The sequence below is a fragment of the Pipistrellus hanaki genome (assembly GCF_964339955.1).
Source record: "Pipistrellus hanaki genome assembly, chromosome: 14".
Classification (NCBI taxonomy): domain Eukaryota; kingdom Metazoa; phylum Chordata; class Mammalia; order Chiroptera; family Vespertilionidae; genus Pipistrellus; species Pipistrellus hanaki.
In genome coordinates this window covers 11,766,513-11,779,133 of record NC_140516.1, presented here as the reverse complement: position 1 = coordinate 11,779,133, position 12,621 = coordinate 11,766,513, and the positions used below count along the sequence as shown (strand labels likewise).

Sequence of the window (12,621 nt, the reverse complement as noted above, 5' to 3'; positions counted from 1 at the left end):
GTTTGTCAGGGGCTTGTCAGAGCGCCCAGAACTTAGTAGTACCAGAATAAATATTAGCTTTTATTAGTAATAGACTATCAAAGGCACGAAGAATATGCAAAAAAAGGAAGTAATTACCACACTACTTATAATAATAAAAGCATAATATGCTGGTGTCTGCCTGCAGCCAGAGGAAACCCTGGGTCCCAGGTGCCAGTGGAAGCCGGTGCCAGCAGCCAGGGGACGGAAGGCCTACTCTTGCACGAATTGTGTGCGTTGGGCCTCTAGGACTATATAATAGGCAACCATATAGTAACAATAAGAAATCAAACATGGTGAGGGATATGCTGTGGGAAAGTCAGTGTGGGGAGCCATGCCCTCCCTGTGTTTTAGCCCCGAAGTGCCAGCTGCAGCCCAGACCCCTTGCCTAGGGAAGGCCATGGAGGTGTGAGTGGGAGAACCAGGAGATGCACTGTCCTGCAGCTCAGTCCAATCCTCAGTAATGGCAGAACCTTTTCATTTCCCGAGAGGAAGGCGGCACCTCCTGCAATGCCCCACTTAATGAGATTATTCCTTCTGCTTTACATGCCGTACGCATGGGAATGTTCATTCCACCACTGGCAGCTAGCTGGTACAATACTTGTCTCTCGGTGTAATAACCCATGTATTAAATCAGACACGAGACCCGCCTTGAAATATCATCACTCCTCCTTCCCTTCCACAGCAGGCAGGCCGGTACTGAATCTCACCCAGGGGCTCAGTTACCAAAGAACAAGAAGTGTTGTTATTCAAGGTGTTTTCTCCTACAAGAGGAGAAAGGTTATTTGCTTATTGTTATTACTAATTATCATTACCATTATTTCAGGGCCCAAAATGTCCTTGGGCTATGTTTTTTCAGGAAAAGTGCCTGACACACGGTAGATGTTTAATAAATATTGTTCAATTAATGAACAAACTGAAGCACACTTAGAACATTTTTTGAAAAGCAACCAGAATAGGTGCAGAATGTATCTCATGTTCTTCCCTTTCCTTTTTCTTCCCCCTTTTCTGTTTGCTCTGATAGATTTCTATTAGATCAGAACACACCTCCAAAAATTAGGATTAAGCCCTCCACAAGAAGGCATGGATTCTTAAAACACCCAAGGTCTCCTGGCAGTAAGACACTCCAGAGCGCATTTCCCTCACAAGGTGGAGGCTTGGCGCTACACCCTTACCCGGGTGAGGCCTGCTGGCTGCAGAAGCATCTCCACCAAGGTCAGGAAGGGGCCTCCTCATCATCTAGGACCACAAGGCCCCAGGTAGAAGGGACCCTTACCTAAAATTAAAATTCAGGAACTACGAGGACTGAAAGTAATTATGCCAACCCTCCCATTTTTTCAGATGGGAAAACTGAGGCTCCAGAAAAGAAAAGTGGTCTTAAGTGCACAGAACATAACCAAGAAGAGAAGGCACATTCCTTTTCTTCCTCCCATCCTTCTTCCTTTCCTCCCTCTTTCTCACTCTCCCCCTTCCCTCTCTTATCCTTCCTCTCTTCTGCCTTATCTCCCTTCTTTCATTCTTTGTTTCTTTGTCTCTTTAAGGGAGTATGTTTGTGTGTACTCTTTGCAATGGGATAGTTAGGAAAAGCTCTGGTTAGCAGTCCATATGTAATTTTGGAAATGTTGGTGATTTAATTTCATTAACTTCTCAGTCTTCCCCATCAACCTACATCCCAAATTTACCTATCAATACAAACATCTTAGAGACTTTCTGAGCTAAAAGAGCCATAGAGATCGCCTAGCCCAACCTTTAGTATACAGGTGAAAACAACAGGTCAAGTGATGAACAGTGAGCCCCTGAGTCACAAAGCCATCTAACAGCTAAGCTGAGGTGTTTGGAATAAGCTGAGGTGTCTGGAATCCTTGGTTGCAGAGCACATCTGGGTCATATGGAAGCCATCTCTCAGATATGTGTGCAGCTCAATGGGCTCATTGTGTTGGATGGAATACCCAATCTGAGCAAACACATTTCAAATCAAGCATGAGAAAACTGATAGAAAATAGTACCCTTATAGGACACACACAATGTGTGCATGTGATTATTAGATAAACTATATATAAAAGATGCTTATTTTTAAAACTAGAGACCCAGTGCACAAAATTTGTGTACTGGAGGGGTATTGGGCCCTAAGCCAGCAGTTGGACATCCCTCTTGCAGTTTGGAACTCCTCGCTCCTTAATGCCTGCCTGCTTGCTGCTTCTTACCACTCAGCTTGCTGTTCCTTAGTGCTGCCATGGAGGCAGGAGAGGCTCCTGCCAATGTCGCTACACTCGCCAGCCATAGCCAGGCTTCTGGCTAAGCAGCTCTCCCCCAGTGGGAGCACACTGACCACCAGGGGGCAGCTGCCGCATTAAGTGTCTGCCTCCTGATGGTCAGTGTGCATCATAGCGACTGGTCATTCTGGTAGTTCTGCTGCAATGGTCATTTAGGCTTTTATTATATAGATATATGATACTATGTATATAATAAATTCACAGTGCTAGCAAGAACATCACAATATGTTGCTACAACATATTGACACTACATTTTTGAAATGTTATCCATCAATATCTGTGCAAAGTAAACTACACATATTCAAGTCCTCTCCCAGGAACCTGGAACTACCTATGCAAATAGAATTGTACAAATACATGGATGAGCATGTTTATTAGACCATTGTGTATAGTAGAAGAAGAAAACGATCATGTGTCCATCATTAGGGTTATGGCTGAATAAACTGGGGCACAACAATAGATGGATTTTTGTGCTGAAGAGATGTCATTATTGTACAATGTGATTCACACAATTATCTTGTACAAAGACCACAACTTCTAACACACTATCGTGTGAACATTCATGCTTTCTGTGGTGGAATGAATGTGAAGGAAAGTTTTGGGGGCCATTAATATGGAGCAGCCCAGAGAGCAGGCAGGGAGGGGGGCAGGAGGGTAATATGATTAATATTTTCTTTATGTAAGCATTTTTGAATGTTTATAATGACTATAATATATACATACTAGAGGTCCAGTGCACAGATTCATGCACCAGTGCGGTGCCTCAACCTAGCCTGTAAGGATTGAACCAAAAGCAGCTCTCTGACATCCCCCAAGGGGTCCTGGATTGCAAGAGGGTGGTGCTCAAGTGACCCACCCAGAATTGGGCTTCCTCCTCCCTGTTTCCAGGTGAATCACCTAAGAACCACAGCTGCCAAGTCACCACAGCTCAGCAGCCCCTGCATTGAACATCTGCACCCTGGTCAGCTACTGGTCAGATAGTCAGATGGTCGGACGGTTGCTTAGACATATATATAATTTGGGGGAAGGAATCAAGTTAAGACAAAAAAAAAATCCTGAGAATAAAAACAGATGGAACCCACAAATTGTCCTCCAAGTCCTGTAGACATCTGGCAGCAGAACATTATTCAGTGAAGCAGAGAGAACCCTAAAACTGTTTCTCTAAGACCTGCCACAGTCATCCTCTGAGCTACCCTAGTCCTGATACAGGAGCTGACATGGAGAGTGGAGATAGGAGGTGACGTGGAGAGTGGAGACAGGAAGTGGATAATATATATAACATTGGTTTCAGAGAGAAAGGGAGAAGGAGAGAAAGACAGAAACATCAGCGATGACAGAGAATCATTGACTGGCTGCCTCCTGCATGTCCATATTGGGGGTCAAGCCTGCAACACAGGCAAGTGCCCTGACTTGAAATTAAACCATGACTTCCTGGTTTGTAGGTTGATGCTCAACCACTGAGCCACACAGGCCAGGCAGAAGTTCTTTTAGCACAGGGAGCTCAGTCTTCTTCAAGGCAAGGAGTGACTCAAGATGCCTTGCCTTATCCTGCCCACAAAGGAACTATTGCTGTAAATAAACCACACAGGACCCACTCTTTATAAAACTGAGAGGCATGTAGAAGCTGGCTTTACCAAGCTGGTCTTCTGGGCACCCGAATCAGCTACTTAGAAAGTTGGCCTTGCCTCCATGGGCTTATTTGTCCAGCACTAACTCCAAGTTGAATACAAGGTGACAGACCCAGGCACACAGAGGTCCCAGCTGTGACAGTGATGGCCACCAGGCTTCCACAATGACAAAACCACATTACCTGAAGAACAGGCTGTGCAAATCCTGTGGTCTGGTGCTCCAAGGAGAACTGTCCCCATCAGCTTCTAACACTCCAGGGGCTGTTCACAGTAACACACACACCTTCCTTCCCACAGAAGCAGCCCCGCCCTCTGACCCGCCCTGGAGTCTCTATTTCAGCCATGGCCCGGGAAGCAGGAAGAAGAAGGGGAGAGAGGCTGACTTACCAAGCCAACTTCTGTTTAAGTACACAGACACAAACACGGGGGGGACCGTGAAGAAATCCACCACAGAGTTCACTTCCAGCCAGAACCACAGCTTGTCGTTGGCTGCAATAAACTGGGGGGAAGAAAAGAGAGGAAAAATGAGAAGCTTGGTGCCAGCATTCAAAAGACACTCTGCCAAAAGCTGTTTTGGTTTCTTATGGGGGTCTGGAGTAAGATGTTATATTCTTCTCATATCTACACCAATGACATGCTAGTTTTTGTCTTAGAATTCAGACAGCTGTTTCTAAAGGCTGTTCTTTTATTGCTTGCTCTGTTGGCTTTGAAGAAAGCTCAGGCAGTCTATTTTTCTGTGGTTTTCAATTGCATCAGAGGGAAAAGACTCTTTAATGTAAATAAAGCATATATGGATGCATTCATTCACACACACACACACACACACACACACACACACACACACACATACATACACACACACACACACACCTCTGTAATCCACCTCTGTACCACTTGTCATACACTCCCAAACCCCAAATTCTGCTGCCCGTTGCACTTCCCCCCACCCTCCGCTCGATTCCACTGTTCTCTCAGGATTCAGCTAAGTGAGCCCTGATAAACAAACATTTGAAGGTAAAAAGCACTTTTTTAAGTTCTGTTTAAGGGAACAATGCCCTCCAGTGTGAATGGAGGGAAGAGAAGCAGTTGGCCAGTGGAGACATAATAGTTATTCCAATCCCCATTTCTCCCCCTGTGAACACAATTAACATGTACTCCAGAAAATGCTGCTCTAAGGAAAAGGCTCTCCCACAGACTGAAACTCCGGACACAGGGCTTTGTCTGCCTGTGAGAGCAGACGCCGGTAGAGGATGGCCCTGGGGAACAAGACCTGCACCCCCGTGGTGGGACCACGCAGTGTTGCTCCAACTTACCCGCAAGCCAAAGTAGAGAAGGAAGAACACGTTGAAAGCCATGTCGATCTGTAATGTGAAATCTTTGTAGAAATTCTGGCAGGATTCTATTGGGCTATTAGACAGGAAGAAGAAAAAGCATGGGGTAAGTGAGAGGCACCGCCCAGACTCCCGCAGGCCGCACAGCGGTGATGCTGGGGAAGAGGACACAGTGAACATCCATAAAATAAAGCGCTTGGTCTTCCTACCCACTGTGATCATCAAGCAAGCATCGCCAAGGGGTCTTTCCATTCAACCATTCGGTCTTTTGTTCTGTTATTTACTTTTTATAATTTTCTATCTCTCTATATTATTTTTATTACCATTCCACATTTGAGCTAAAATTTTAAAGAAGGTCATGCAGACACCTTGGAGGAAGGACAAGCAAGAGACACTACCAAACTCCTTAGTTTCACATTAACCCTTAAAGGACTGACTTCTTTCCTTTAGAGGACACGTTCCCACGGCTGAGTACAGTCCCTTACACCCTTCAGCACATTGGCAGTGGATCCCATTTCCAATTAAACACGGTGGCCGTGTTTGGAACCTTTTTAAAGCCATCAGCCGACTGACAGAAAAGGACCCAGGAGCGTCTCAGGAAAGCTGCGGAGGAGAGGATCCTGGGTGAGGTTCTGGGGAGACTAAGTGTGGATTCATGTGCGGCACTCCGATCCGGGAAGGAGCATTGCCTAACTGGTAAAAGTCAAGGCCATTAAACCAAACGTTGAAGCAGTACTCTAAGGGTTAATTTCATTTTTCTTTTTGGCATGCAGGTTAACCGGCTCTGTGAGTGTCGAGCAGCGAATGCGAACCCCAACACACTCTACTTTGTTCAGGAGTAGGCAGATCAAGAGTGTGCTACTATACAAACTGGTACATGCCTTCCCACGTCAAACTGATCAGAGGATCAGTGTGTGATAGAGTCCCAAGTTTGGGGCTGGGTGGGAAGCAGGAAAGGCTCATAAGCATCTCAGAGCTGTGAATGAAACTTCATAGTATACTGTTATCAGTAAGCAAATGGTAACACTCAGGCCAGGAGCATAAGGAAGGTAAGGTGAGCAAAAGAGGGGAGTGTGGGGAAAAGTTAAATACTTTCCCCAGATGGAAAGCAACGTGGGCCTCCAGGCCAGGAGAGGGCGAGCTTGAGAAATGCGGGATGGAGGATTTCCCAGTATTACCAGTTTGGAAACGGATGTATGCAATACCAGTTAGTATAGTTGCACGTCTGTAAGAACAATGCTTAGTTGTTCAACAGGCAGGAATCTGTGCAGTTGGGGAATGCAGGGCCCATGTAGAGCCAGGGCGGGTCAGTCTGTGGGATCATATTACATGCACTACATTTATCCATTCTCATCTCTATCACAGGTGAAACATGCCCTTTGTCACCTCCCAAATCACAAACAGGAGGAAAGAACCTCCAGAAAAGCATTAGGAGAAATCTACATTTGCATTTACAAACTAAGGAGACTGAACAGAAAACAAACACTGAAAAAAAATGGCTCTTTTATAAAGGAAACAACTAGCTGGGTTTTCACTACAGTAAGGGATCTGGAGGAAAGACAATGAATTTGCTTAGTCCAATCCTGAAAGGAGACAGGAGAAAAAGCCAGACATCACGGCCTGGCTCTTTGCCTGCTCTCCTCCATTGGTATCAGTTTAAACAGAGAAAGGAAAATGCAGATCTAGAGTTAATGTGACATTGCTGCATTCCCAAGCCACGATGGCATTTTGTTTTGTTTCAAGAACAGAGCCTGCAAGGTTCCCAGGTGCCAGAGTCCTTAGCTACCCTCGCTGCAGAGAAAGAAAGCACAGAAGTCGGTTGACCAGAAATCCGCTATAGATCCCAAAGCATGAAGAGACCACGTAGCCCTTTGCTACGAAAAAGCAAAGGCGTGTGTTTGTGGGAGAGCTGAGCAAGAGAGGGAGGCCTCGGAGCTCTGTTGGTAAATATCACACTCATGTCTTCATGTGTGCCAACAGCAGCTTTGCTGTGCATTATAAATTCATATCCATCAAGACTGATGGGTATTCAGTCAAGGGGACAGTGAAAATCCCAGTGCCTAAGTCTATTATGGGAAACCCACCATCGCTTCACCAAGGCCAAATGATAACCATACTATTGATATTGACCTCACAATAGCTATTGGAGTTACGGATGGCAGGTTTGGGGGTCCTGTGAGTTCCCTAGCTCCCATTATTCCCATGGCTCCTGTGGGTAATTTGGTAATTACCTTGAAATACATCTTGTAGGGAACGTGGTTGCTAGACTGTGGAGAGGACAGAACAGTGTAGGAAGAGATGTCAGCTCAATGCCATTGAGGGCATTTTGGTTCAACAGAAATAGAAGCAGATGTTCAAAAAAGTATAAAGGATCAGGCTGCAGCAGCTTCTCTCCACCATTCCGTGCCCCCTTGCCATTTCTGCTGCGCCCTCCTATGCTGCCCATTTCCAAAGGCAACAGAGAGAGGGCTGGTGCTAAAGGACATGGTGTTGAAAAATATACCTCTGCAGCACCTCTGATTTACAGAGAACAATGTTGAAACCATAATAGACCTTTTTTTCTGTCAGATTTAGAGCCGATTTAATCATTGTTTCATATCATTCCTCGAGTCCTAGACTTTGAGCTGAAATAGTAAAGGGAGTAAATTATGCACTGGTGCTGGCAGTCCTTCCTCGGCTGGAGCTCACCAATAAATGAGCACACTCTGCTGAGATGAAGAGGTGAGAGGAAAGCAGGAAATTTGGGGACAAAAGAGGGCCAAGCCCCTAGGGCCCAGGTGGGACCAGATTAACCAGGGAGTTAACCAGTTTTCTACCCCTTTTAGCTCTTTAACTTGCCAAAGAGTGCAAGGAGGAATGTCCTGCTGGATTTTCTCAAGTGGCAACAGAACTGTTGGCCACGATCCCCTCCAAGATCAGTCCTCTCAGGGTCTTTGGTCCATGGATTCACACAGTCACAGACCAGGAGGGGAAGTTCTACGTTCCCAAGGTGGAAACAACTCATGGATAAGTTCATGGACCTCAACAAACAGAAGGGTTGGTTGGCCATATTAGCCAGGATTTCTTTTCTCCCAAAGAGATTGTATCTTAATGATTAATGCTCATTGTAGGATGGGACAATTACAATACATAGAAACTCCTCTTCCTTCTAGTGTAAAGTAGGAGAGTTCCTTGTCTAGACACACAGAAATTCCAAGAGCTAGAAACTAAATCACTTTTTTAACCATCAAGGAAAGGGACTCAGATACACACTTAAATGCAATTCGCCATTCTGATGAGCATGTCCACGGAGAACTGGCTTTTTATGCACCTGTGTTGCCAATTAAAAAAAAAAAAAAAGTGGAGTTTTAAGAATTGAAATAAGGACACTAGTTTTAATCCTGGCAGTAGAAAATGGACTTTCCCTAAATTTTCCTTGGTTAATTGGTGACAATAATTAGAGGACACAAGACACGTGGTAAGCTGATGAACTATTTATTCCTCAGTTCCCAGAGTCCGTGGATCAAGACTGATACTAAAACCTTAGACAAATGTCAGTGTTCACCAGGACCCCCGGGGGCACCTTCAAGAAAGGCCTGCTCCTCTGGGATGAATATCCAGTGTTAGATAGAGGCTGAAATACAAACTCCCACTTCCTCCTAACCATCAACAGTAACGTCTCAGAATTTAGCTCTCTCTATACAGGAAAATAAGATTCACGCAAAGTGGGAAATATACTTCTTTCTTCATCAATTTAACAACACAATGTCCAATGAGGCCCATGAGTAGGAACAGTCTTTCCCGAAGACGGACTTAAGGATGTGTCTTTCCCAAGCACAAGGCAAGCCATAGCGTCCCAGGTCCTCTTTCAAAGGGCGAAGGGGGAAAGACAGAAATTTCACTTCCAGCAGTTATTCCTATGAATGTCTGCATCATCTCCAAGAGGGAAGTAACTGCCCTCTCTTCTCAGCCTCTACACCTCCCTGCTGTTCTCTGAAGTCTGTCTGCCCTCCCTGGGTCTGGCTGTCCAACCCTGTGAAGATACTCATTCAGGACAGTGGTTCTCAAATGTTAGCTTGCACCTAGAAGGCTTGTTACATCATGGGCCCACCTCTCAGGGCTTCTGAGTTGGTAGATCTGAGAGAAGGTCCTGAGAACTTGCATTTATAAGGATTCCCAGAGGCTGCTGCTCATGTGGGGACCACCCTTTGAGAACCACTGCTCAGACCTTGCTTGCGACTACACGCTAATTACAGGGGCTGCTGCTTGAGGAGATCTGCACTCAGACCTGAATGAGATGATCAGGCATGAAGACCACCTTCAGATAAGCAGCTGCATACCACTTGACTAACTGCTGAGATCTAAGGGTTGGACAAATATTTTCAGTTTCAGATGTGGACGCTGGGGGAAAAAATTAAGAAGATTCAGGGAAGTAATTACAACACTGCTACGCAAGCTTCACCAATGACATTCCAATTATCCACCAGAGCGTGCCCAGGCAGCACATGTGTAGTTTAATACTTAAAGGAAAAATAATGATGAGGAGGTTATCAAGACCATTATTTGTAAGAGGTAAAGAAATGTTAATCAGCTTAGGCACAACAATAGCAAACATCGGAGATGGTTTAATGAATAACCACAAGAGAGGGAAGGGACTAGTGAGGCACTTTCTGAAATAATTTTCAATATTTAAATTCTCCTCACTCTTGTGGCCAGTACCTTTTGAAATTGGATGGAGCCTTTTCAATTTCCACCTGGGAAATTGGACTACCAGAGTTCAGGCCTACTGCACCAGAGAAAGGGATCAATACAAAAAGCTTAATGATTCCAGACTCTTCTCCTAGTCCTACCTCTGCAATGTGGCCAGATTAATTTAATTAAAATATATCATTCATCCATCATCATGGCTCCCTCCTGCCTCATATATCTACTCAGCTTGGCTGGGAAAGAAGCTCTAAAACGCGGCCTCTCCCTGCATCTTCCATTTTATACTCTGCTACGCTCTAGCCAAGCCCTCTGCTACTATGAACTGGTGCCTTCGTTATTTCCTGAGTGTGACCCATATGTTCCTAATTCTAAAGCTATGCTTTTGCTGTGGTCTCATTAAATGCTCCTCCCTCTCTGTGCTTAAACCTTAGGCAGCATTCAAAGCTACTGAAAAGCATGACTCAGCAAATTACTCATGCTTCACTGATCTCTACCACCTCTGAACTCCTATAGCATGAGGAGCAAGGAATTCTAAACTGTCATATAATGTTGATTATCATTTAATTCAATGTAATAATTCGTGGCATTTGTAGAGAGTTGACCTATATTCTTCCACTTGGTACTCCTAACTTGGCAAAATAGATACTGTTATCATCTCTCTTCTGCAGGGGTTCGGCAACCCCTCCCCGCCCCCCAAGGTCACGAAGCTAAGAGGTACAGAGACTCAGCATCCTTTCCCCCATACCACCTCCTTTTCCAGATGAACTGCAAGATCTTGGAGATAAAAAAAGAACATAAGACATTGTATCTGCTATCCACAGATCCTGGTATTGAGCTTATACAAAAATGATGGGATTGACTGACTTATGGAGGAGGTAAAACTGTTCTAGAAAAAATCCATTCATTTATTGAATAGTCTGAGAAAGTCTAGAGGGAGCTGAGCTATCCAGCCTACATCTAAACCTTCTATGTCAAGACTGTCCTGCAGAACATTACAAATCCTCAGAAGTCCTTCCCGGGATCCTGAGTAGTAGTGGCATCATGAAGGCTAATCCCATCAGCTGAGGGCAAGTCCCTCCAGTTACAGAGAAGTAATTCCCAGTTATCCAGATGTTTAAAGATGGATGACCCTCAACATGCCCCAATTTTCTCTCACCCTCTCCTATCCTAGAACAAGAATGAACATAGTCATGGGTGATGATATTTAGATACCTTGAACACTTCTAATTATAGACTAGACAATCAATAAGCATTATATCCCATTCCATTCTATCAAATTTTTAAAAATTATGAAATCATATAGTCATGGATATTATGGAACCTGTCTGCAACAGGGGGAGAAAATCAAAGTGATTTGAGGGTTAGTAATTTTGAAATTTAATAACATCTGTATTTATTGGGTAAGTTAAGTGTCTCCACTAAATCGGAATAAACCTAACTAAGCTGAATATTATAAGACCAAGAAGTTCTAAAAGGAAAGCTATTCTTTGCAACGTACAGTTTGCCCTTGAACAATAAGGGTTTGAATTGCCCAGATCCACTTATACATGGATATTTTTCAATAAATATGCACAGTATTGTACATGTATTTTCCTTATTACTTCCTTAATAACATTTTATTTTCTCTAGCTTACTCTAGTATATTTTAAGAATGCAGTATATAATACATATACTATACAAACTGAGTATTTACTGACGTGTTTTTGCTAAGGCTTCCAGTCAACAGTGTAGGCTATCAGCAGTTAAAATTTGGGGAGTAAAAAGTTATAAGTGGATTTTTGAGTATGTGGGGATTAGAGTTCCTAACCTCTGCATAGGTCAAAGGCCAACTGTACTCCAAATTAGAGATCAGCATTTTTACTCATATAATTTTAAGTCTCAGAAAACTATCTTGCAAGCTAATAACAATAGTGAATTCAGTGTGAATGACATGATACTAATTAATCATTGAGAAAATAATAATCTGTTTATAAAACATTATCTTCTAAACTGGACAGTACCCCAGGACTATCCAGGTCTTGAATAGATCGAAGTTGAAAGCTTCCTATCTTTTTGCTTTTCTCAGTCCCCCCATTTCAATGACCTTGTCAGAGCTTTGAAGTTAAAAGTTTATATTTTTAATGTTGGTGCTTTTGGTGTTTATCCTGGATGGGGCCAATATTCAATAAATTGATTGATTTTTATTAATTTTAACAAACAGAATCAACTCTGTTCTGTTGATCAGCATTGTGACTTTACCTCAGAATGTCTGATAGTAGTTATTGTCTAAGATGTTATCGCTGATGTGTAGGTTTGTGTTCAATCAGTAATTAATATTGATGATAGTAACATCAAAATGAGCCCTTGGTTTTATCTTAAAACACCTTTTTTTAAAGATCTTTCAATGGTTCTAATGTGAATAGAAAATACTTTTTGTTACTTGCAGTATTGATCTATCATGATCCCAAGCCAGATGGTTAAGTGGCTTTGCTGGGAAATGTTCAGTTATGGGTGTGTATCAATAGGTCTATTAATCACTTCTGACAGCACCAGGCTTCTAATTATGCGTCTGCTCAATTGTGATCCAACAGCCACAAACATGCCTCATTAAGGTCATGCTGAAATTAATTGGAATAGATGGGTAAGTGGTATACGGACCCTCACTACTCTTTGTATTCTATGTCTTCTTGAGCTTTGATTGATAAG

General features: G+C 43.5%; 1 protein-coding gene across 16 annotated transcripts in view; it reads right to left on the bottom strand.

Annotated features, from left to right (window-relative positions):
* The window catches only part of KCNMA1 (potassium calcium-activated channel subfamily M alpha 1), a 669,950-nt gene that overhangs the window by 276,741 nt on the left and 380,588 nt on the right, over positions 1-12,621 (bottom strand). For all 16 annotated transcript variants that reach the window (XR_014796777.1, XM_084903669.1, XM_084903660.1 and 13 more), the window contains exons 4-5: positions 5,233-5,326; positions 4,307-4,418 (exon numbers count right to left, since the gene is read on the bottom strand). Coding sequence is in view for 15 of the 16 variants with exons in the window: in XM_084903669.1 (XP_084759795.1) it covers positions 4,307-4,418; positions 5,233-5,326 (206 nt within the window). In the remaining variant the exon portion in view is untranslated. The remainder of the gene's footprint in view (positions 1-4,306; positions 4,419-5,232; positions 5,327-12,621) is intronic.